The 25,766-nt window shown below is 40.7% G+C and overlaps 1 protein-coding gene across 7 annotated transcripts in view; it reads left to right on the forward strand.

Moving 5' to 3' along the window:
• Positions 1-15,837, forward strand: part of LOC115255345 (SPRY domain-containing SOCS box protein 3) — a 52,617-nt gene extending 36,780 nt beyond the window's left edge. For all 7 annotated transcript variants that reach the window (XM_062850426.1, XM_062850424.1, XM_029853371.2 and 4 more), the window contains exons 3-5: positions 3,695-4,244; positions 14,818-15,076; positions 15,146-15,837. In XM_062850426.1, the coding sequence (XP_062706410.1) occupies positions 3,715-4,244; positions 14,818-15,076; positions 15,146-15,403 (1,047 nt within the window). In that variant the 5' untranslated portion in view covers positions 3,695-3,714 and the 3' untranslated portion in view covers positions 15,404-15,837. The remainder of the gene's footprint in view (positions 1-3,694; positions 4,245-14,817; positions 15,077-15,145) is intronic.
• The last annotated feature ends 9,929 nt before the right edge of the window (positions 15,838-25,766 follow it).

Here is a 25,766-nt window from a genome sequence, read left to right on the forward strand (position 1 = left end):
GAAATCAGTAGTATAAAATAGAAATTATGACATTGAATTGCATAAAAAAAATATGATACTGAATTGCATAATGTTAATTTCTTGCACCCCAAATAGTACACAGCAAAAAATAAATGCAACCCACCCGATGTAATTAATTCCGATGTACTAAATAATCAATGTAATCACGATTCCTATGTACGATTACATCGTTTTGATGTAAAATCTTTTGTTCTTATGTGTACATCGTCCGATGTAATATTCATGCTACCGATGTATTGATCGGGTTGCAGCCGTTCAGATGTAATATTACACAACAGTTTTTTTCTGTGTTGGCGATTTTCTGATATTTAATAGGGCGGAAGCAAATCCTAATTTCTCTGAGAAGCTATTTTCTTACATGTATGGAAGCTTAAAAAACAACAACAAAAAATCATAGATTTTTTGCCTTTTTCGTACACCGAAGTGTACTGAAAAACTATATGTTTACTCAAAAAACGAATTTTCGATAGAAGGTTCGGAGGGTCAAGTCACATATACCAATCAACTCAGTTCGACGATTTGGAGGCAATCAGTGCAGTACTAGATTGAAAGTAGTGAGCTGGATTTTTGTATGGTGAGATGATCAATTCTCCATTTATGCACTAAAATGGTGCAAACAGCGTGGATTATATGATTTCTTGACTAACTTGATGCTGTTTGAGCAGTTGCAAGATATAAATAATACAATAACACCAAAACTTTTGCTCAAACAGCATCGAATTAGTCAAGGAAAAATATAACCCACGCTGTTTGCACCATTCATTGCAGAAATGGAGAATTGTTCATCTCACAAAATCCAGCTCACTACTTTCAATCTAGTACTTCATTGATTGCGTCCTATTGAGATGATGTCTGTATGTGTGTATGTATGTAAGTCTTTGCGCAAAAAAAGTTCACTCACTTTTATGGCACTCCCCATTGACATTGACATTGATTTTTCAGATTATAGCTCGGAATCGAATCGAAATTTTACCACATTGTTTGCTTTAGAAAATGGTCCGGATCGGTCAAGGCATTCTGGAGTTATGACCATTTGATTGATTGATCCGGACCAGCACCGGTATAACTGACTGTATACAACACTGAACCAAGCCCCATCGTGCGACACATCAAACCGCGGCAATTTTTGTTACCTTTAGCATGGTTTACAATTTGTGCAAAGATCAACACTGGAGACATGAAATTCCACGATGTCGACCCAAAATTCAACAAGATGGCAGCCGAATATTCAATATGGCGGCTCCAACTTCAAGATGGGAGCTGTCTAATAGAGTGTTAGGCTCTAAATCCATGCAATATGGGTACTTACATATATTTGGTATGAGGAATATTGCTGGAGTCCAAAAAAGGCGACCACAATATTCACGATGACGGTCTAAAATTCAAGATGGCGGCTTCAAATTCAACATGGCGGTTATTTAATGGTTTTTATGCTCTGTAACCATGTATATGTATATATTTGGTATGAAGTTCAGAAGTTCAGAAGTCTGAACGCCAAAAATGTCGTCCAGAAAATCCAAGATGGCGGTCTGAAATCCATATTGGCGGCTCCAAATTCAGGATGGCGGTTATTTAATGGACTTTTAGGCTCTTCAACCATGCAATATGGGTATATTTGGTATGGGGAAGAAATCTGGAGTCCAAAAATGACGATTATAATATCCAAGATGGTGTCCAAAATATCCAAGATGGCGTCTCAAAATTCAAGATGGTGACTTTTACATGGAGTTTTAGGACCTAAACCATACAATATGGGTAAATTTGGTTTGGGGAAGAAGTCTAGACTCCAAAAATGGTGACCAGAATATCCAAGATGGCGGTCTTATAATAAAGTCCAAGATGATGACTGTTTAATGAAGTTTTAGGCCCATGCAATATAATAATACCTTTCTTGACGAAACAGCACAATTGTGCTGTTGAGCAGCAACAGTTTTGCATATGTTTTTCATCTGTTTAGACTTTGTTTTACGTGATGTTAACTGTTTTAATAATTCAGCCATTACTTATACTTGTATGTGTGCAAACAAAATTTTGTTTACGTTGCTTGTGAGATTTACCACAACAAAGTAAACAAAAGTGAAAAAGTTTCATCTGTCGTCTATTTTTTTGTTTTCAATTAGAAATCAAGCTAGAAATCGAAAGATAAAGAGTAGTTATTCCAAATGAGGAAAAATAATTGTTATTTTGCTGGGATATGTAAGAGTTCAGAAGAGCCAAAATTGTGCAATTTGTATGGAGATTTCACTTTTTTGCGCTCCGTCCCGAAAGGAATATATATGGTATGGGTAAGGTGTTCGGATTCCAAACATGACGACCATGACGACATCCATGATGGTAGTGTAAAACCCAAGATGGCAACTCCAGATTCAAGATGACGGCTATTTAGACTCTAAAATCATGCACTATGGTTATATTTTGTATGAGAAAGATAACTGGATTCCTAAAATAGCGACCAGAATATACAAGATGGCGGTCTAAAATCCAAGATGGCAACTCCATATTCAAGATGGCGGCTATTTAATGGGTTTAAGGCGCTCAAACCAAGCAATATGGATATTTTTGGTATGAAGAAGATGTCCGAAGCTCAAAAATGGCGACCAGATTATACAAGATGGAGATCGAAAATCAATGATGGCGGCGCAACATTCAAGATGGCGGCTGTTTAATGGAGTTTTGGCTCTAAACCCATTCAACATGGGCATATCTGGTATGGGGAAGAAGTCTGGAGTCCAAAAATGGCCACCATAATTTTCAAGATGCCGGACTTACATCCAAAATGGCGACCAAAATTCAAGATTGCGACTTTTTTTTCAAGAGTTTAAGGCTCAAATATCAAGAACCAGAAAAAAACGATGATTTCTGGAGCCATGAAATGGATATCTGTTAAACGTATGAAAGTGCGATATTCATCAACATGACACTTGAGTTTTGTTGAAAAGAGTTTTCGAAGATACAAGAAAGGCGCCATCACCGCTAGGTGAATTAATTAGGGTTTTATCTTTACATAGGCACTCATACTGGGAGTTGAACATTTTTTTTATGTCAAGAGCTGGTTACTCTGTGAGTAACCTCGATGACACCAGTTTAGCTTGATCGTTATCACCAGCACCTTCACCTTTGCTTTTACCTTCCAACTGATCTTTGTGTTCCTTCCATCTGACTGTCACTATTGTTTTGTCTATACGCAATTTGTCTTCCTAGGTATTTCACATGTTGGGCACTGGCGCAGTTTTGTGTCACTCACCATTGACAGTTGCATAAAACCTTCGCATACTGTTGTAATACATGCTTTCCTGCGCTTCAGTTACCACACTCTTTCCATGCTGCCTTTTCATGCTTGGGTTAGTTACTCTTTTGTTCTTGCCAATCTTTACCGTTCTCTGTAGCGTCAGATACAAGCCATTACGGGTGATATATAAGTATTGACCTTATTCTAGTAAAGTGGCAAAGGGGCCCATAATGAAGAACATTTCGTTCAAGGCACTGATGTTGTCAAACGAGTCTGAAATATGGAAACCTATAAAAGATGCCTTTTATATGCATTTCCCAAAACCGTTCGAATGGTGGATATCCACAGATACATTTTTATTTTGTTTTAAGGGAGAAATGAATAACACCAAATCTGGACCACTGTGCAGAGAGCTAAATAAAAGAAAATTTCTTCTATCCCCAGAAACTACAACCCCGTCACCAATGACCATTCAGGATAGCCGCAGCAGTACCTCCAGCACTCATACGACCACGCAAGAATCCGGTCCAAGTTCGTCCCTCAACGGTACCAGTTCCGGTTCAAGTCATGCGAGAGTAACCGTACGTGCTCCCGTTCTGTCCAGTAATGGTTCGAGCAGCAGCAGCAGCAGCAACAATAGCAGCAGTACAGTGGAGGCGGCGGGATCGGCTGCCGGTACCACTTCCGGCCGCCATCATTCTGCTGCGATGGATAACGAAGTGGCTGTGGCTGTGGCAGCGGCAGGTGAAGATAACAACAACCATTACCGGTTAGGAGGAGGTGAGAGGCCCCTGCAGAATGGCTGCGAGGACAAATGGAGCTGGAGCAAGCGGGACCGCTCGAAGGAGGTGTGGCTCAGCGGGGCCAACAATCGGACGGTGCACTTCCATCCCAACTGGAGCAAGGGCACGGCCGGGATTAGGGGCACCCGGGTGCTCAACAATGGACGCTACTACTGGGAGCTAAGTGTGTCGCAGCGGGTCTTCGGGACGAGGTGAGTAGCGGGGATATTCGTTGTTTTAATGGGAATTAGTGTGAAATGTTTGTTTGGGTTAAAATGACAAATTCTACTAGGTATTATGATAAAGTGACCAGACGTCCCGCGTTTCGCGGGACAGTCCCGCATTTTGACCAAATGTCCCGCGACAAATTATGTCCCGCGAAATGTCCCGCGTTCGTCTCAAATCGCAAAAATGTCCCGCGTTTGAGAAAAATTCAACAAGCATTCAAAATATTGTACTAACTTCAAAGCCAAAATATTCAAACCGGTTTTGTACAAAGCACAAATCACACCAAACATATTAACGGAACTTTCAACATCAGAGTTCAAAAACTGAAAGATTTTGGCGAGAAAGTACATGAAGATTGTGGGTTACAGTAAAGTTTGATCTATTGAAAGCTTTTTTTTTATCGAGCGATAAAAAAGTCCCAGCATTTTTTTTATTTTAAAAGAAAAAAATCGAATATTTGGTTGATTTTTATGCACAGTCAGACAGCATCATTTTACAGTTCGGTGAAGAAAATAGAGAGTTACAAGAGTACAATTACAATAGTAGTAGAAGAAACTGTCTCAAGTTCAAACTTCAGGGCAGAAAACTATGTAAGTGCGCACTGCGCACAGTCAGATGACAAATCTGGAGGGAATTCGTTGCCTGAAGTTAAAATCTTTCCGAACCCAGTATAGTAAACTTTTATTGGAAATTTATTTTGACTGCGTTATTTTTTTTTTTCAAATGGGTGAATATCAAAACCTTCATTGACTGGTACGAGTACGCTCGTAAATTAAATTCATCCAATAAGAAACAGTAGGCAAATGACAAAATTGGACAAGCAGAAGCTAGATTGGTTAACATTTTCAGGCAATTTGAGGGTAATAATAACCTCAAAAAATTGTAGAGTTCACGTCATGCTTGTCAGCCAAAAATGCTGTAATAAACGATTTCTGTTTCAGTTATGTACGAAGCACCTTAATTTTAATTTTGAAAGCAATTGAGAGTTGAAATATTAAAACCATTTTTGACAGCTAGATTCAATTATCAGGTTGCTTTTGAAGACTGTAGAAAAAATGTTTATGAGTTTGTCCCACTTCTGCGAAGCTCACAACGCAGAAAGATATGCTTGGTAGAAGAAATGAGTGCTTCGTATTCTAAGAACAAAAAAAAAAAAAATAGATCATGATTTCACGTTACTATGCATCTTTCCAAATTAATGTCCCGCGTTCGAGCTCTGATCATCTGGTCACTTTATAATTATTATGATCATGTTTGACGGATACTGTCTCTTAAGCCGTATACAGCATTTAACATGTAATTGAGCAGATGAGTTTCGGCAAGCTTTGTTGGATAAAATTACGACTAATTTTGAAATCAACAACTCAAAAATCTATTGAATTCAAACTATTGCTTCACTGCTCAATAACACTAGTTTACAGCATTTTTGAACTCGGTAAGCTGATGATCATTTTTGGTGTAAAAAAATACAGTAGAGCGGACATTTTTCGACTTTTCATACAAGGTTGATGATTTGAATTCGATTTTTGTTCTATTTTTAAGCAACGTCGCTCACTTCATACATCTCATTCTTCGTAATCAATGCTCCGATTGAGCTGCATTTTTTACTGTAACTTGCCTACATATGATATGCCGAATAAACGTTGAGAAAGAATTTTTAGATTGTTTTTTTATTATTGAAAAAAAATACATTTCTTCATATATTTTTGGAAATTTGGCTAAAATTTAAGAAGATCGTCCCTAAAACTCGCCAATATCTTGAATTTCATCAATCTGACGCAAAACCTGCATTCAGATGATCAAATGGTATTGTATTCAGCTTTTAATTTATGGAAAAAGATTTGAAATTGGTTGAACAAAACGCAAGATATTTGAATTTTAGTAAATTCCATATTTTTAAAAGTTGTATAACTCGATATTGAGCTAAAACTCAAAAACTGCTCTACTTAAAATTTTTTGAAGCTTGGTTTCGAAATTAGCACTATATTGTGCTTCGAAAATTTTGGTCGTTGACAGAAGTTCACGACTTTCGTTTTATTTTGTAAACTAGTGTAATCTGTGGAATAAATGTCGCCTTATAAATATTCGAGGTCTACCGCTCCATATTTTTTATGTAACATTCTAAGCTTACTTCAAGTAAGCAATAAGCCACTAGTTTAATGTTGTGCCTAGATTTAATGAAAATTGATTTTGGAATCCAATATGCATCAGGTGCCTTGAGGTGAAAGTGCACAAAGAGTTCACAACAAACCATACATTTTATCCGACCCGCCCCTAGCCATAAGTGAGGAAGGATAAAAAATAATGAAATGTTTTGCACATGGATTTCCATGAGTGCGCCAATGTTGCTGACTGACTGGATGCGTGATGATGCAAGAGGCACAAAAAGGAACCGGAAAATCGATAAAGGAAAGCATGACGGGATATTTTTGTTTGTCTGTGCCGTTTGCTAGGCTGGGTGTGGGGTGGTGGGACACTTGTTGTTATAAGGTGGATTCTATTTTTTCATCTGTAAATAGCATTATTATGCGAAAATCGATGTAGTAGATCTAAATGATAAACTTGTGTGTTTAATCGCTCTCTTCGAATCCCTCTCATTGAAAAATGACATGACACTTCATAAGCTGGAACTACGTCGATTCTTCGACACTTTCTTCTGTTTCAAAAACCTCCCGAAGTAAATAACTAGGACGACGCCACGGCAGCATACAATTGAACAAGCATAAAAATCTGAACCCTCATGCGAAAATAAGGGTAGAACAGTGGCAAAGTAAAGCAGCAACCAATTAGGAACAGGAAGTAACACGGTGCGTGAATAGCCAGCAGTATGCATTTGAGGCGGGCAAAATCCTACTGTGAATCAAAGTAAATACCCATAAGATCGAAAAAAGGCACATTGTGATGGAGGATTACGAATAAGTTGCTTTATTGATTACGGAGGTTTAACATGAAGTGTTTTTTTACTTCATCATGTCATGATCGTTGGATACTGAGTTCTGGTAGAATAAATTTTACTGAAATGATCAAAGATATTCCTGAGCTAGATAAGCTGCCCCTAAGTACATGTATGTCTAATGTTTGTCGCTCTAGTATGATTCATGATTTTATTCCTGAAAAGCCCGAAAATAGGAAAAAATCCTGAAGAAAGAGCAGTCGCATGCTCTAAAAATGATTCTTGGACAACTTTGATAAGAAATTTGAAACAAAAAAGATAAAGCGTTTGAACTGTTTTGACCAAATTTGGAGCATTTTCCCTTAGTTTTCATAGGATGACGCAAGAACAAATCGTTTTATTGCTTTATCTTTTTTGTTTCAAATTTCTCGTCAAAGTCGCCCAAGAAAAACTTGTAGAGCTTCCAAAAACGCGCATTTTCGTGCGCTGAGAATGTTGCTACGTCATTCCGTTCAAAAGATATTGATGGTTTTCTAGAAAAAATGAGCACTTTTCAAGTATTTTTCACTAGAGTTACAAAAATAACACCCCTCTAATTTTTTGATATGTTTTAAAACAACATTTCTTCTTTTAAATGCGGGCAAAAGATATTTTTTATGTTTGCCCCAACTCATCATAAACCCTTTTAAAAAAACTATGATTTTTTTAAAGAAAAACGCCTGTAGCTTTTGAACCAAAAGAGATAACGACCATCTCAGCGCACGAAACGACGCGTCTTCAAATGCTCTACAAGTGTTTCTTAGGCGACTTTGATGAAAAATCGAAACTGAAAAAGTTAACGCCAGAAAACCGGTTTTTCTTGAATCACCCTAAGTTTATTCAGAAAAATACCTCTAGATCGGTCAATTTTAAAGCTACATAAAAAGTGTCTTCAGCAAACTTGCTCAAAATTGATAGATCTACAACTTTCCCGTAGAATGTATACAATTATTCTAGCAAATAAAAAAGTTTGGTTCCCAATTTCTTTGAAAATATGGACCACCCTAATTTTCATGCACATTTTAAAGAGGGCCTTATTATTAGGGACAACTTTGTAGAAGGCCATATTTGCCTAAACACTCATTTGAAGGCGTTGAATGCATCTTTCCTCGTAAATCTGGTTCGTGGACCACTGTGCAGTGCCCGCATTTGTAGAAGAAAAGAAGAATCAACTCGGGGAAAAAAGAAGACCGTGGATAAGTCCATAGAAGGGCGTGCATCGTATGGAGAAGCAAAGAGTACGAAAGGCCTGTCAGTACGACCTATTTTATTGTGCCCTTTTCGGGACGCTGCGTGTCTGCGATCCTATTCCCATACCTGTCATTGTCTCTGTCCCATCCTTTTTTCCTTCCCTTCTCCCACAGGTAAATGATAAATAGGCTCATGTTTATGGCGATGGCACAAATTTCCCAAATGGAGGAGAACGTGCCTCTCGAGCCGACCTACTGATACCTGATCTCTCCAGTCCTGGGCGTCCAGCGGTGAGAGACGATTTTCGCCTCGCCTGACCCTCGGTGTACGTGTTCGCCTCGGTTTTGAAGACCAGCGCGTCGCTCCGTTCGCGTTTGCGAGTTGATTTCACTTTTCTCACTACCTTCTTCTTTCCAACCGTAATCCAAGGGTTCTCCTTCCCTTGGTGCGGTTGGCCGCCGTTCCTCTTAGGGTTGGCCTCTTGAGGCTTGATTTCTCCGGCCCCTTGAGCATTTTGCAATCGACTTGGTAGCCTGGTTACTCGTGCTGACCGCCCCTTTCTTCCTCTTTGGCTTTTCGCCCGCCCCTGCCGGACGCTTCTTGGGCCGCGTCTACTCGGCAGGTTTCGACCATACAGCTCAAGCCGTAGGGCGGTTTGAGCTCTCCGCTACGGCTTCAGCGAGCTGCATGGTTTCGTGCTGTATCGTCGCGTTGCCAGCAAAGACGAAGCTGTCCGTTAGGGTAGACCGCTCCTCCCTGCTCGCATCAGCCGCACTCCGCTCTTCGACTAGAACATTCTTGGTCAGAGCCAGCGATTTGCGGCTTCAGAAGGCTCAGGTCCTTGCTGATGGTAGTCCACCCGCTTGTGTAGTCTATCAGCATGTTCAGCTGTTCGGCAACTGCCAACATCTTTGGTAGACCGCTCCTTTTGCGGTTCAGCGCCCACGTGATGTCCGTACCAGTCATCTGCGTTTCCTCCCTCGGTGCTGCGCCGCCTCGTGCTTCTCCTGTTGAACCTCCTGCCTGCTGCTCGCTGGTGGGTACACCAGCCCCTCGTAGTGGCGTTATTGTCAGTCCTCCTTGCGCGAACGGATTCAACGCAGTTCCCTCGGCCTCCCCACTCTCGATCACATTGTTGTTGTTCCTGGTTATTTGTCGTCGTTTTTGTTGCCCCCTCCCTTGGAGCCACTATCCCTCACTGCAAATGAAGAAGTCGTCAGTGATCCTAGTGGTTATTTATGCAAGCAGAGAGGCCATCCGAGGGTTGGCCTAGGCCCTAACGCTCACTTGTGCGTAGTTACCTAAGCGTGTACCATCTCATTTACCAATTACAAAGCAAGACCAGTATGCCGTAATCAAGAACTTACTGGAGTCGTTTCTGATGTGTCCGAGGCATTCCAAGCTGGGCTGTGACACTTTAGAAGCGGTGTACTGAGTTGCTTCCGGATGTGTTTTTTTTTCCTTCTAAACCATAGGGGGATAATCTGCTCAACAGACACCCTAACAGAAGGTTAGGATAGTGTAGGTCTGACAGGCCGTCTTCTACAACAAAAGTAAAATCCAGGACTACTCTCTCCTCGTACCCACTAAACCATTCCTATGGTCGCCGGAGGTATTGCTTCAGAGAGGGGCTAGTGCACATCGCACCCACAAGGTTAGCTGCGTAGCCTGCAGCAACGAACATCGATGACTCGCTTTGGAGAGTCCATCACGGTAGCATGCTGGCGCTTAGCCAGTTTCCCGAGTGGTCCTCGCCACTCCCTTTGTCCTCGAAAGGCGGGCAGGGTCAACCCCGCCCGCGCCCTACTGCTGAGCGGACATCAAGAACTGATGCCCACGTGCAACCCGATCTGACCTGCCCGTAAGGAAGGGTATCACTACCCTTAAGGCCCTATCAGATGCACCCGTAGGTTGCAGACAGCAGGATCTCACCTACCCCGACCCTTGCCGGGGACCCCTTTCCAACCGCGGGCTCGGATCCAGCCCAGTAGACCGACGCCACGACAGCACCGCTACCGGGACTTCCTCTCCGCGGCCACTTAATCGTTGTAAGGGTCGATCTCGACCGCAGGGCACCGGTATGACCTACGAAGCCGACTCCGAACCCCTGGACCACCTCTTGTATTGCATCTGGACTAGCCACTCTCCGAGTCCACGCGCCAACTCCTCTGTAGTTCCCAGACGATATGGGTGATAGCCGTTGAAACGGCGTTCCAGCCAAACTCATCCCTACACATCCTCTGGACCAAGTTGTCCGGGTTTGTGTCCTCCCCGCATGTGGCAACCATGCGGTCACGCATTGTACGAAAACGCGGGCACACGAACCATTGCACACTGGGCATTCGGGAGAATCCGCATGCCCGAAACGGTGTAGATACTGTCGGAAGCAACCATGACCTGTAAGGACCTGTGTCAGGTGGAATGTAACTTCCCCATGGCGCCTATTAATCCAACTATCTACCCTCGGTATCAACCTATGGGTCCACCTTCCTTTGGTGGAACTGTCCCACGCGCGCTGCCATTTGACCATAGAGGCTATCCTGGCAGTCCTGCGTATGCCTCTTGTGCCGCGCATTTCGAAGCACTCCATGTCCTCACTGATAAGAATGCTGATAGGCACCATACCAGTAATGACGCAGAGAGCGTCGTGTGACACGGTACGGTATGCTCTCGCAACCCTCAGGCACATAAGCCTGTAAGTACTTTCCAGCTTCCGTCGGTAGCATTTAGTACTTAGCGCGGTGCCCCACGCCGGGCCGCCATACCTAAGTATGGACGTAGCAACACTAGCCAGAAGCTTGCGCTTACTGGCGTACACCGCAGAGCTATTGGACATCATCCGGGACAGTGCCGCAATAGCTGTGGAGGCTCTTTTACAGGCATAATCGACGTGGCTACCGAAGGTACACTCTCCTACACTGATCTCCGTCTGCTGCTCCGACTTCAGGTTGTTAACAACCGTCACCTCTGTCTTGTGGTGAGCCAGCTCCAGTTTCCTGGACCGCATCCACGCCTCCACAACCTTGATCGAGTGGTTGGTAGTCAACTTTACTTCCTCGATCGTTTCACCGTAGACTTCGAGCGTAATGTCGTCGGCAAATCCGACAATCACCACTCCCACTGGATACTCTAACCTCAACACCTCGTCGTACATGACATTCCATAACACCGGACTCAGGACGGAACCTGAGATTATGTGAAAGCACTTCCGACCCACCTCCGTGTCGTAGACTAGTACACGATTCTGAAAGTAACTTCCGAGAATCTTGTACAGGTACTCCGGTATGCCCAGACGCAGGAGCGCATCGGCAATAGCAGACCAGCTGGCGCTATTAAACGCATTCCTTACATCCAGAGTCACTACCGCGCAAAAGCGAATTCCCCTCCTCTTAGGGTCGAGTGCTTTCTCGGCGGTTTTTGTAACCGACAAGATAGCGTCTACGGTGGACCTCCCCTTCCGGAAGCCGTACTGGTTACTCGAAAGACCATTTTCGCCCTCGGTGAACCGCAACATTCTATTGAGGATGATCTTTTCGAGCACCTTCCCCGCCGTGTCAATCAAGCATATTGGTCTATATGCCGACGGGTCTCCGGGTGGTTTTCCCGCCTTTGGCAATAGTACCAGGCTCTGCCTCTTCCAAGCTTCTGGGAAAACTCCCTCGTCCAGGCATTTCTGCATAGCAGACCTGAACATCTCGGGAGCCTCTGCAATAGCTACTTTTAAGGCCAGGTTCGGAACTCCGTCCGGACCTGGGGCCTTACCTACGTTAAGGGACTTAGCTATCCCCGCAAGTTCCACATCGGTGACCCTTTCCTCATCGCCAGCCCCAGTCCCCGGCTGTCCTACGAAAGGAGGCCAAGGACTAGGATCATGACGCGGAAAAAGTCCTCCAATGATCCCCTCCAACATCTCTGGAGATTGCTCTGTAGGAGCCATCACACCTCTCGTCTTGGCCATAACGATCCTGGAGGCGTCACCCCACGGGTTCGTATTGGCACTCTGACAGAGACCCTCAAAGCAGGCCTTTTTGCTTGCTCTTATCTCGGTCTTGAGCGCGGCTTTTGCAGCGGCGAACACCACCCGCCGTTCGTTTCGCTCTTCCTCTGATCGTGCTCTCTGCATCCGCCGCCTAGCCCGTAGGCAGGCGCGGCGCAGGTCCGCAATCGCGTCGGTCCACCAGTAAGCCGGTGGCCTCCCATTTCTAGGGTGGACTCGCCTGGGCATGGTCGCATCACACGCACGTGAGAGCACCGCTACCAGCTCGTCGCCGTCTAAACCGATTAAGTTTCGCTCACGGCGGAGCGCTTCCCTAAATACCTCTTCGTCGAAGTATGATGTCTTCCACCTACGAGGGCTTGGCCTTGGCCTAGCCGCCTCTTCTTCTATCCGCTGTCTGCTGTTGTTGTAGTCGATACTGTAGCGAACCGCCAGGTGGTCGCTGTGAGTGTAGCCATCATCTACTCTCCAGTTCGAACTACTTGTTAGGCCAGGACTACAAAAGGTCACGTCAATAATTGACTCCGCTCCGTTTCGACTAAAGGTACTCTTGGTACCGACATTAGCCAAGTCGATATCTAAGATGGCCAGTGTTTCTAGCAGGATCTGACCCCGCTGGTTCGTGAAAAGGCTTCCCCATTCCACGGCCCAGGCATTAAAGTCGCCCGCTATTACCACCGGCCTTCGCCCTGTTAGCACGGTCGTTAAGCGGTCCAGCATTTGCGTGAACTGCTCGATCGGCCACCGCGGAGGCGCATAACAGCTACAGAAGAAGACCGCGTTTACTTTGGCGACCACGAAGCCCTCATAGGTAGTAGACACCAACTCCTGAACGGGGTATTTACCCGTCGTCCATATCGCCGCCATTTTTCTGGTCCCATCTGAGGCCCAGTTGCCGTTGCCGGCGGGTACTCGGTATGGGTCCGAAATGATGGCGATATCCGTCTCCCACTCAGAAACTGCTTCCAGATGTGTGGAATATCTGAAGAGTCTCAGCAGAGCCCACTGCAGGGCCCCCGCCTAGGCTTACTCCGTTTGAGCAATCCATATGCCCCGGTGCTCGTTCACCTCCCGGTGCCAAAGCTGGTAAGCCCACACTGGTGTGCGGATATGGTTCGCGTAGAAAAGAATCCTAGGTCCCCACCTTATGAAAACCCCCTGGAACGCCCCTAAAACGCTGAAATACCCGTGAAACATCTTTAAAACCCCTGAAACTTCTTCTTCTGAAACTTCTGGAACGCACCTCAAACTCCCTGGTACGCACCTGAAACCAGGGAAGGGAACACTCACTTGCAAAGATTTACACTCACTTGCTATTTTCTCAGCTCAGAAGCGTGCTGTCAAGAAACGATGTATGAACGACTTTTGTCTTATAGTTTTGTCTAAAAGTTTGCCGAATAGAGTAGGGGTCGCAAACGCATATAAAAGTTGTGACAGAGCTGTGAAAGCGACTCTCCACGAGGTGAATGTAATTTACATTCACCTCTTGGAGAGTTGTCTTCGCAGCTCTCTCACGTCTTCGGTATGTGTGTGCGACCCTTACTCTATTCGGCCAACTTTTAGACAAAACCACAAGGTAAAAGTCGTTCATACATCGTTTCTTGATAGCACACTTCTGAGCTGAGAAAAAAGCAAGTGAGTGTAACTCTTTGCAAGTGAGTGTTCCCATCCTTGCCTGAAACACTATGGAACCTAGCACCCACGCCCCTAAAATTTCTTGGAAAGCCCCTGCAACCCCTCGAAAACCCCCTGAAATACTCGTGAAACTCTCTGGAACACTTCAGACACCCATGGAGCACCACTGATATTACCTGGAAAGCCACTGAAAATCCTTGAGTAAGCCGTTGAAACTCTACGTTCACCCCAGACAACCATGGAACGCCACATGGAAAGCTTCTGAAACCTCTTGAGAAGCCTTAAAACGCCACTGAAACCTTCTGAAATGCTCTGGAACACCTCTGACATCCCTGGAATGCCCCTGAAATCCCCTGGAACACTCTTCGCAACGCCTTTAAACCTCCTGCAACCTCTTGAAACGCCACTGAACCCCCTTTACACTTGAACGCTGCTGAAATTGCTTGGAACACTCCTTAAATCCCCTTAACACCCATGGAACTACCAGTCATGCTAACCGTTCAGGCATTAATGCAAGTGTTTAACACTTGGTTCATGGATGGATAATAAAAGTGTGATGAAAAACATAATTTATTCAATGTACAAACACTCAATGAAAAGATTATTTCAAACAACGCAAAAATGAGACATTGAGGTATACTGTTGGAGCAAACAAATAGCTTGGCCATTCAGTTGTACCCAAGGCAAGGAAAGGAATGTTAGTTAGGGAACAAAATATTGTTCATTGATTTCACTTTCTATAAAACAGGAAAATGTCACATGCCTGTAACGTTTCGACTTCATGATTTTTCTCGTTCCACAGTATGATGTTCGGCATCGGTACGAAAAAGGCCCGATTGCACGTGAACGCTTTTACCAACCTGCTCGGTGAGGACAAGAACGGCTGGGGCCTATCGCACAAAGGACTACTGTGGCACGATGGTATGGCACGGAATTACACCAAACGCTTCAAGGAGAATCAGGCCACCAAGATTGGGATACTGTTCGATGGGATTGCCGGAACGTTGACGTACTACAAGGACGAGGTGTGCCTGGGAATTGCCTTCCGGGGGTTGAATGAGGTGAGATTGTTGGTTGAAATGTGGGAAAATGTTGGATGAGTTAACATTAACAAGTCTTCTCTGTTTCAGATTCGTGAACCTCTGTACCCGATCGTCTGTTCGACGGCCGCCAAAACGGAAATGGTGCTGACGGATTCGCGGCGGGATTTTGTCAACCTGCAGGACCGCTGCCGGGCGATCATCATCAAGCACATCAAGACACGTGAGAAGCTCGATCGACTGAATCTGCCGCACTGTATTACCAACTATCTGGCCGATGCGTTGACCGATAGCAGTACTCCGGTGACGCCCTTGGACCAGCACCTGATTGATTACTATCTGTTTTAGCTGGTTGGGCGGTGGTGCTGTGTGCTTCCAGAGTGGGGCGTATTTTCTGTGGTAAATTTTGCAGTTTTAGTGCTATTTTTCAATGTTGTTATTTTGATAGGTAAATTCTTATTTTTTATTGATTATTATTGTAAAACAAATTTTATGTTGATCTCAAGGCCGTACTCGAAGGAAACGAATCAGTTTCGTTTTTTTGAACTAGTCTTAGCTTAAGATAACCCTAAGATGAGGGCAACGACAAGTAGGTATATGATTTGAAAAATCAAATTTGTTGTCTTTTTGTCTGTGACTTCATCAAATTATTCGTTAATTATTTTGTTAATATGTTTGATCCCTTCGATGCTTCTAGTCACTATGTAGACTGAATGCGAAACGAATCGAAGAAGTATGTATTTCTAAAGCCTCCTCCAACGAGCCAGTAGTGGCTCGAAAGTGAGTGAAATTCTAGTCATTTTGCGATTGCTGGTGAGAACAGCACGCAAAAGCGTGCACACTTTGCTGTGTATGCAGTAGGAAACCACTCTAGTCGTTAGGGTACTGATAAAAATGCATTTCTGCACATAAACTGCATGTGATTCTTGTATTTAAACACAATATACATAAGATTATCTATATAAAAGTGTGTATCTCAGTGTTAGGTTAAGTATAGCTTATGGCAGTAAAAAAGACAAATTTGGACTCTAATATAATATGGTGCGATGCAGTGTGTAGATGAAACTTAACAGTACGAAAAGAACAAGGAACTAGCAAAGTATTGTAAATATATGTAGCTATGCCATTGATCGTAGAGATATGGATGATTTTGGGACGGAGTCAAAAGATGGACTTGAATGGTTGAGAATGAAGTTATCGTCATAAATTTAATGCTTTTTGAGTTTGTCGCGAAATTGTGTGGATGTGTTGTTAAGAAGTAAGTTGGTTTAATGTACACAGGGATATATTGAGCTGAAGTATGGAATTTTTGGCTATTAAGTTTTAGTTTCAAAATTATGGAAATCGATTGCTGCTAGGAATTTTGATGATTATGTATGTAATTTGAACACGATTGTAAAAATATATGTCTAGCGCATGCTTTTTGTGCTGCTGATTTGGGGTAGCAGCAACGATAGTGTCATCCCCCTTAGCTGCTCTTCCCCTATCAAGCATTAGTGACAGCAAGCAGCATGCCGTGAGTTCCGTACAATGCCAAGTGTTTCTACTCTAGTTTGCTAAGATGGCTTAAAACGGGTTGTTCCGGTGAGTTACGACATATTCATAGCTGATGTGGCAAGATTTTGCGAATGATTGGACGTTGCGAATATCTTACTTCGAAGTCAAGCGCAAGAAAGTTTACGACTTAGATAATGCATGATCACTTACCAGGATATCTGCCGATTTTGAGTAAAGAAGATACTTTTAGGAATAATACTGAATACTGAACTAGAAAAATATGCCAGCTTGAGATCATTTCGGGAAGCTAATGAAATTATGAAAAGTAGTGGATGACTAACGACATTTGGGATACCTAAATCATTGATTCGTCAGAAAACCGTAAATGTCACACACACCTCGTTGTTTTTCGCTGAACACCAAAGATAGTTCATCAGGGTGAAAATACTCCAGTGAATATCACTTTGAACATATTTTTTTTGACAGTTCGAAATGATATTTATGATATTTTGACGTCCTTTTTTCAACACAAATGTTGTTGTTTTTCGCCTAGCAAGCCCATATGGTATGATTGAACATACGTAAAAGCTGAAGCTCATATAGTCACAGCTGTAAAGGCGTGAGTATTCAGCATGTCCATGTAGGAACTTTTTGAAAAGAAAATTTCCTTGACTTTCTTGGACATAGAGTCTTCAGATAGAAATGGTCATTTGCAGAGGTTAACTCTTAGTTAATAACTGCGGAAGTGCTCATAGAACAGCTGAGAAGCAGGCTTTGTCTATGTTGGGAAGAAGAAATCTGAAGCTCATAGGAACAGATGTGCTAAAAATGGACAAGTTGAAATGCAAAAACAGTTGCTAGGTTCAGCGCGTTAACCAACTTCGCAATAGAAAGTCACAGAGTCGTTATCTGTTCTGTGGCGTAGCTTTTTAACGCGCCTTGTCTAACGAATTCAGGTGTCGTGGGTTCAAATCCCACGAGAACAATGTCAATTTTTCAATGCATCTTTGCCTACGAACTTCAAACTGTACGCATGTTGATTTGTAACGTATGTTTCATTTAAGATAAAAAGATTACTAATTCATGATGATGTACATGCAAAGAGCAGAATTTTCATGAGTTCAGTGCAGACCAAGCCGTCATAAGACCAATAATTGGATACCTATAAGATCAATTTCAAAGAGGTTGGTTTAACTCTGCGCAGCGCTGTTCAACTGCTTGACAGCTCGTTCAATATGGAATCCGAAATGCACATTTTTGTAAAGTTTTTGAAAAAGGGCTGCTAGATTCGTAATGTTTTATTTTTAATTTTACAGAATTATTTTTAAATTCTTTGTTTTTTTTTTTTTTTTTTCAGAAATTGCTTCTGGTATTCTTTCTGATATTCTGAAATTCTTCAATAAGCTTTTTCCCGACTTCTTATGAAGAAGTCTGATATTTTTCCAAGACTTTCTTGAGCTATTTCTACCAGAGGTTCTGTAGGGATATGTTACCGGTATTTCTTCTGGGACTCTGGTCTTTTTTATCTCAAAAATTACATTTGAAGAGGTCCTCCTCAGAATCCACAAGGATTTCCCTCATTTGTGCCTTTTGGTACTTCTCAAGAATGCCGTATTGAAATTTTAGAAGGATCCACAGAAAGAACACACGAAGGATCAAATGGAAGAATTCCAGGAGAAAAATTCTCAGAAGGTGCTCTATCTTGATAATTCAGGAGAAATTCCTAAATCAATTCCTTGCATATTCTCAGAGGGACTTTCTGCATGAATTTCAGAAGATATATGCCGAGGAAAATCAGAAGGAATATCTAGATCTTTTCAGAAAAAAAAACCCGCAAAGAAACGCCTTAGGAACAAATAAAGAAATTGTTTTTTTTAAAATGATTTTTAAATTTTGTACATTTTTTTAAAGAAATGAGTTTTTAACGCCTGTATGAGGATAACTTATGTTTTGGTCTACTTAAAATGGATTTTCTCAGCTTTAAGCTTCATCAAGCGTAAGCAGATGAAGTTAATTGAAGAAAAAACATATAAAAATAAAAATAATAAAAATAGGGTATGTGTTCCATCATTAATCCCACGCTCCCATATTCATCCTATTCGAAAACAACCGAATTGATTCCGTTGTTTCCATGGGTGCTCATTTCTAACAAAAAATACAAAAATAAGAAACAAAACAAACATCGCTTCAATCCTTTGTTTTTCGTAGGATGAAAATGGGAGCCACATGCTTAATAAGGGAACGAATACCCTTATAAAAAAATAAATAAAAGAGCACCTTTTTTTAATTTTTACGGATTTTTCGAACTTTTTTCAATACCTACAATTTTAATCAATTTCAAAGAGATTTTCATATCACTTTTTGACAGCTGGGCAACTACTTGACAGCTCCGCCCAGTAAAAAATCGGCGATTCAACTCATTAAAATTTTGATTTCGGGCTAGTTTGGCGTGGAGATTCAGAATACCTATGGAATAATCTCCACTTTTCTGAGCATTTCTGACAAGATGCCAGGGCAAAACTTCTAAAAGATTTTCTATCTAAAATCTTAATTCTTGCGAAAAACATTTTTAAGATTTCGATAAAAAATCGCAAGAAGAAATTTCTATAGAATTTTAGAATACATGAGTAGGGCGGCCCACACTTATGTGAACAACAAAATACTCAAAAAAAGCAAAGTCTTACACCCCAATTCTGTTGTTTTGGTCTTTCAGGAGCTACGGCGAAAATTTAGGCCAAATACATTAAGTGTAAGGGGGGCTTGGAGGTGCTCATGTACTTATTGCTGGACAAGGCACTTCTGAAAGAATATTCTGCTAACTTTATGAAATAAAGTCATTTTAAAAAATGCCTGGAAGAGGTTTGGGATATTTTCCTGATCCAATTTTAGGTGGGGTTTCTAGAGAAAAGGTTTTCGGGATAAATAACTGAAATTTCTTCTTGTACCGACTTTTCGAACCCTCTAAGCAGAATACCCTCTTCGAATGTGTGTAATCAGATTACAAGTGGTAGTCAAAATACGCGTATCTGGCGGAATTAAAAGGTATGAAACTGATTACACTCACTTGAAATTCCTTGATAAATTCCTCCAGAAATTTACCAAAGGATTCATTTGGAAAACAAATACATGTATATTTTTTAAAATTCCTCTATGATATTACCGCAAAAACCCTCCTGGTATTTCATCAGAAATTCCCAAAGCGATCCCTTCAGAAAATCTTCCAGAAAATAAAAAAAAAATGCCAGGAATGCCTTTGAAGATTTCTCTGAGATTCTTCCAAAGAATGCCACCGAAAATTAATAGTTTATTTTGAAGTTTTCTCCATAGTTTCCTATAGAATACTAATCCTAAAAAATACTCATTTGAAAGCCTTCCTCAATTTTTTTTCAAAATTGCTCCCAGAATTACCTTAGAAAATCTTTCGCTTTCAGAAAGTCTTCCATGGATTCCTTCTGACAGTTCTATTAGAACAGCTACTATTTATTCAGAAATTGCTCAAGAATTTCCTTCAGAATGACATGTAGAGAATCCTCCAGAAACTTCTTGAAGATTTCTTCCAGAAAAGCTTCCATGGGTTTTCTCAGATATTTCCCCATATATTCTTCAAAAACTCTGTACGGAAATTCATGATATCATCAACGGATTCTATTAGAATTGCTTTCTGCAATTCCTTCAGCAAATCAAAATGCAGAATTCTTTCTTAACAGATTTTATTTTCAGAAAATCGTCCACAGAATCCTTCAAAAATTCGTCGAAAGTTTCCTTTAGAAACGCTTCGTGGGAATCCATAAATTTTTTATGAGATTTCTTTGCAAATTTATCCCAGGATTCCATTGGGATATTTTCGAAGGATTACTTCTGAATTTTCAACAGGGATTTCGTCAGAAATGCTCTGAAAGAATCTTTCACAAATTCCATTTGTATTTTTGTGGTTAAAAAAAAAAGCTTCCAGAGATTCCTTCAGAAATAATATAATTCTGGTAGTCCACCAGAGATTTGTTCAGGAATTGCTCTAAGGATTCCATTAAAATTTCTCGCCAGAATGTGTCCAGGAATTTCTACTGGGATTCATTCACAAAATCCAGCAGGAGTTCATACAGCGATTTTTTCAGGACTTCCTGCAGGCATTCTTCCATGCATTTTCGGAAAATATATTAGGTCATTTCCTTCAAAGAAACTTCTAAGAATTTCTACACGAATTTCTTTAAGAATTTATTTAGATATGTTTCCTAGGAGTTTCTGCAGGAATTCCTTTCAAAATACCTGAAGAGTGTTTCTAGACATTTTCAAAGAAGCTAATCAAGGTGTTTCTCTAAGTATTCCTGCCAGAATTTCTTCGGGAATATGTCCACCCACAGATAGCTCCAGGAACACTTTCATAAACTCCTCCAAGAATTTTGTCGATGAATTTCACTATGAGCTTTTTTTTAATTACTAAATAAACTAGAAATTCCAGCAAGGCTTTCCTAGGAGTTTTTTCAGAAATTTCTCTATACAATTCTTCATAAACCCCTGCTGAGATTTCATCAAAAATTTCCGAAGGATTTCTTCAGATATTCCCTTAGAGATTAATTCAAAAGTACTTCCTGGGAATTTCTACGGGAGATTTCTTCAAAACTTTTCTCAGGGATTCTTTTAGAAATTCCTGCGCGAATTACTTCTGATATTCCATAAGGGATTTTTTTTTCAAAAATATCTTCTGAGATTTCATCGGAATTTGGATGCTTTCTTCTGGAATTTCAGTGAGTGATTTTTTCAAATGTTCCTTCATGGATTTAAACCGTCGAAAATGATGATGATTAACCTGGGCTTGTTGGGGTAATATCTGTAAGTCGAGTGAGTTGAGTCAAGTAGAGGACACTGAAGACGACCTTACAGTTGAGGTCGAAATACGTATCTGTCAAAGGACTCCTTCAAACATTTCATGAGAAATTCTCTCAGGGGTTCCTGTGGAAACTTCCACAAGGATTTTTTTTTTTAGAAATTGTTCCTGTGTGCCTCCAGCAAAAATAACTCCTTGGATTCCTTCAAAGATTTTTGTTGGAGTTGGTTTAGACATTGCTTCAGAGATTTGGATGAATTTCCTCCATGGCATTCTTTATAGAATGCCCTGGATGATTGTCACAAGGGATCCCTTCTTAATGAAACTCTTGTTGATATCTTTGGAGATTTCTAGAGGGAAAACTTGAATATTTTTAAGAGATTCGTGGACATATGTTCGTAAAACATTTTCAGGAGTAATCTCTTGAGGAATTCCATGATGAATTCTCCTTAATTCTCAAAAGAAAAAAAATAATCATGAGACACCTTTCTGGAAGAACTCTGAAAGTAATTTCATGAAAAAATTGCTTGAGACATTTCTGGAAGCAATCCTGTAGAAATCTGTAGAGGATTTTTTGCCGAACATCCCGACGGAAATTGCTGACATTTGTACTGGAGGAATGCTTGAGGTGATCAATCAATTAATTTTTCATGGATCCTTGAAGGAATCGTTCGAAGAACTTTTGGAGATACCTCTCTCTGGAGGCGTTGATAGAAGAATTTCTCGTACAATTTCTGAAGAAATAATTATACAAAATCCCTGAGAAAAAAACCCGAAAGATAAATTTCTGAAAAAAATCTAGCAGAAACAAAAAAAAAGAAAAAAAAAAACAGGCGGAACAGAAGGCGAATTCCAGCGCACTTTTTCTTAGAAAAAAAAAGAAAATTTTCTTGCTGATGAGCAATGGAAGAAATTTTCTTCTCTTCGAAGATATTGTGCGCCGGAATTCAGCCACAGGAATTGGAAGACCTCCGGCAGGTATTCATACGAGGATTTCTTGAAAAATTCCTAGAAAAAAATCCCTGGAATTGATTTTGGAGTAATTTGCGCAGTAATTGAATAAAACTGAATTGAATGGAATCAAGATAATCTTCGGAGAAATATCTGAAGCAGAAAAATGTATGAAAGAATCCTTGGAGGAACTTCTTAATAAATGCATGAAAAAAGCCTGAATATATGGAATTATTTCTGAAAAAAAATAGAATTTCTAAAAGAAACTCATAGATGAATTTCCGAAAAAAATCTCCGACACTCTGCAAAGCTAAATCTCTTGGAATTGCGTATTTCGAAGCAATCCTTGGTGGAAGTCCTTGAGAACGCATTAAAAAAATCCTAAAACAATTGCTTGAGAAATTTCTAGAAAAAATTCTGGAGAAATCCTAAGGGAAACCCTAGCAGAAATTCTGATATTTTTAGAGAAAATTTGGACATAAACGTTTAAAGAAATACATATAAAAAAACACACATGCCCGAACTTCCACAGCAATCCTTGGAGGAACTTCCTTATTATTACCTGAAAGAATCCCTGGATGAATTTCTGTATGAATTTTCGAACAAATCCGTGGAATAGTTTTAAGTTGAATATTTTGAGAATTTTTTTGAGAAACAGCTGAAAGCATTCCGAAGAATAATTGCTGGAGGAATTTCGGAAAGAATCTCTGGAATGCATTCAAAAAGAATCCTTGGGGCAATCTTCAGGGGACCTTTCGTTAAAATCATTCTGCAAAATGACGGTAATCATGGAGGAATTTGTTAAGAAGTACATGGGATGGACTACATTCTAAAAGAATACTCGACGGTCCATTTAGAAGAATTCTGGCTGAACTCATAAAACGAATACCTGCAGGAATGCCCCTTCCGCGATAATAACGGTAAAAGTTTCGTAAAAACGTAATTCCCCTGGAAATTTTTTCCGTACGGCGTAATGTTGACATTCCAAAGGGGGCCTTGCCAGTATGGGGAGCGCTGAGATTTAGAAACCTTGAGTAACCATTTCCTCTGATTTTACCAATTCGCATTCGAAACCGACCATCGCCTGTTAATCGCAATCTTTAAGCTGATGGCACTTTCTCATAGTCGCATCGAGGGCTACAACCGTTCAAATTTAGGATTGCATATATACACAGATAATCGCGTTTTTAATTTTTACCGAAATCTCAACCGCTGAGCATTCGGTAATGGGGTTTTGACGAAATTCTGTAAAAAATTACCAAATTTCGGTAAAATGTTATCGTTTATCTGTCAAACTCTAACGAATTTCGGTAAAAGTTGCTACTTCTACCGATTTTTTTTCTTGTAAAACAAACTTAACGGTTGAGATTTCGGTAAAACATTACCGAAGTCGGTGATTTTTTCTAACTGTGTACCCGGAAATTAGAACGTAGCAGATCTATCTCGTCTCGTGAAACGCCTTACTCAACGGAAAACTTCGTTCTAGAGGCTGTCTACTTTTGAGGCAAGCTTGGAAATCTTGTCACCTAACTCAACGTACAGAATCCGTTCCTGAGGCAGTCCACTTTTGAAATGAACTTGAATATTTTTCGCCTAACTCAACGGATGGAATCCGTTCCGGAGGCAGTCCCTTGCAAAGAAACTTGTTTTTTTTGTTATGTTTGTGGTACTTATCTAGTCGTCGTCTCGACTAATAATGATAATTCCAAGAGCTCGGCCTACCAAACATGGAATGGTTGCTAAATGAATTCGGAGATGTTTCAAAGCTGTAAGACTGAGTATAGGTGGCTAATACAGTACCGGACAGAATAAAGTACGCATTAGCCGATAATCACATAATGCTCAAGTTTGGAGCTCTGAATCTTAATTTGTAGACCACAGAAAGACTTCACATTTTAATTGGGCATTCTTAATAACTTGAAATTAACCATGTTAAGAAGTGAGACCATTTCATGCAAAATTTTTAAATTTATCATAAATCTCTCATTTAAAAAAAATCGCAATTTTTTTTTATTTTGAGATTTGTATATTCAAACAAATATGCTCTTGTATATCACTGTTCATTCTAACGAAATACGTAACTTGTCTAAACAAAATTTTTACTTAAAATCTCTTGAAATAGTTCATTTACAAGAGAGTAAAAAAAAACAAATCTATTTTTCATAATATTGGAGTTCTGTGATATTTAAAAAAAATTTTGCTTTAGAATATCTTATTTCCTCATAGATACATACCTCACAGTTTTAGGTTTATAATAATGCCCAGTCCAAATTTGAGAGCAATCGGTGCACTAGAAGCTGAGATTCAAACCCCCGAACTTGAGCAGTTTGTATGAAAAACTGCCAATGCTCACATTATTCTGTCCAGTACTGTACAAAGATTATGATAAATCTTTTTTAACATAGAACCAAATGAAAATGATCGGCATCTCATCGAATTTCCTAGCAGCAAGTCATAATCGATCTCCAAAACAGAGCACAAACGTAAACTACAATCGGCAAAATTTCGAATTGATTCAAAATTTGCTTTTAGGCTATAAGACAGTAATGATGGGAGCGGGTGGGCGACAAGGCAGGCATCCAATGCAATGTGTTGGTTCGCGGATGATGTATAGATGACATTAGGAAGGATATTTCGAATGTGTATAGGCAATAAGAAGGCGCATCGTCGAATACAAACCCGTAGACGAGGTTATTTAGTAAGTTAGTAGGAAGTGATGGTAGTTTTAGAATTTTCCATATTGAATGGTTTAAAATAATAACAAATCTGGCTGTTGAAGTGTTTTACGTTGGAAAATACTCAGTCATGTCTCAATTTTTGCAAACACAAAAGATAAACAGTCATTCTTTCTGTGATTTGATTTTGTATATTTCCAACTTTGTTCATTCACAAAACGCACACAGTTGAGTTGTTTGATATTAGCTGATACAATAACCAAGTAGGTAAAGATATAATCCCGTGAAAACTCTTACTCCAATCGGGTATGCTGATTTGGAGTATGTGCCATACTGTCACATAGATTCGATTAGTCGTTTGGCTTAATCACCTCCGCTTATACCAGTTTTTCTTAATTAAAATATTCTGTAAAGCATAACATAAAATAGAAAAAAACAACTTATCGTACATTGATGTGAATTTGAACATATAAACTGAAACAGCCTGCGGCAAAACTACTTAAGCATTTGATCAACTTCATTCCACATAGAAATATGTATTTGCGAGTGATACAGAAAAAAAAAACAAAAAACAATAGGAAATATATGTGTGTGAAAGTCAATAAATGGGCCATAGAGTGTGCAATACGTCCGGGAACGGACACGGAAAGAGGATGTAAAATTCGAGCATGTGTACAAACGAAGGAAAGCACTTGAATCAAAGATAATGCGAATGCAGCAAACGGTGTTTATTTTTCTATAGTTCGAGGTACCTAGTGGTTAAGTA

The sequence above is a fragment of the Aedes albopictus genome, chromosome 2 (genome assembly GCF_035046485.1).
Source record: "Aedes albopictus strain Foshan chromosome 2, AalbF5, whole genome shotgun sequence".
Lineage (NCBI taxonomy): Eukaryota > Metazoa > Arthropoda > Insecta > Diptera > Culicidae > Aedes > Aedes albopictus.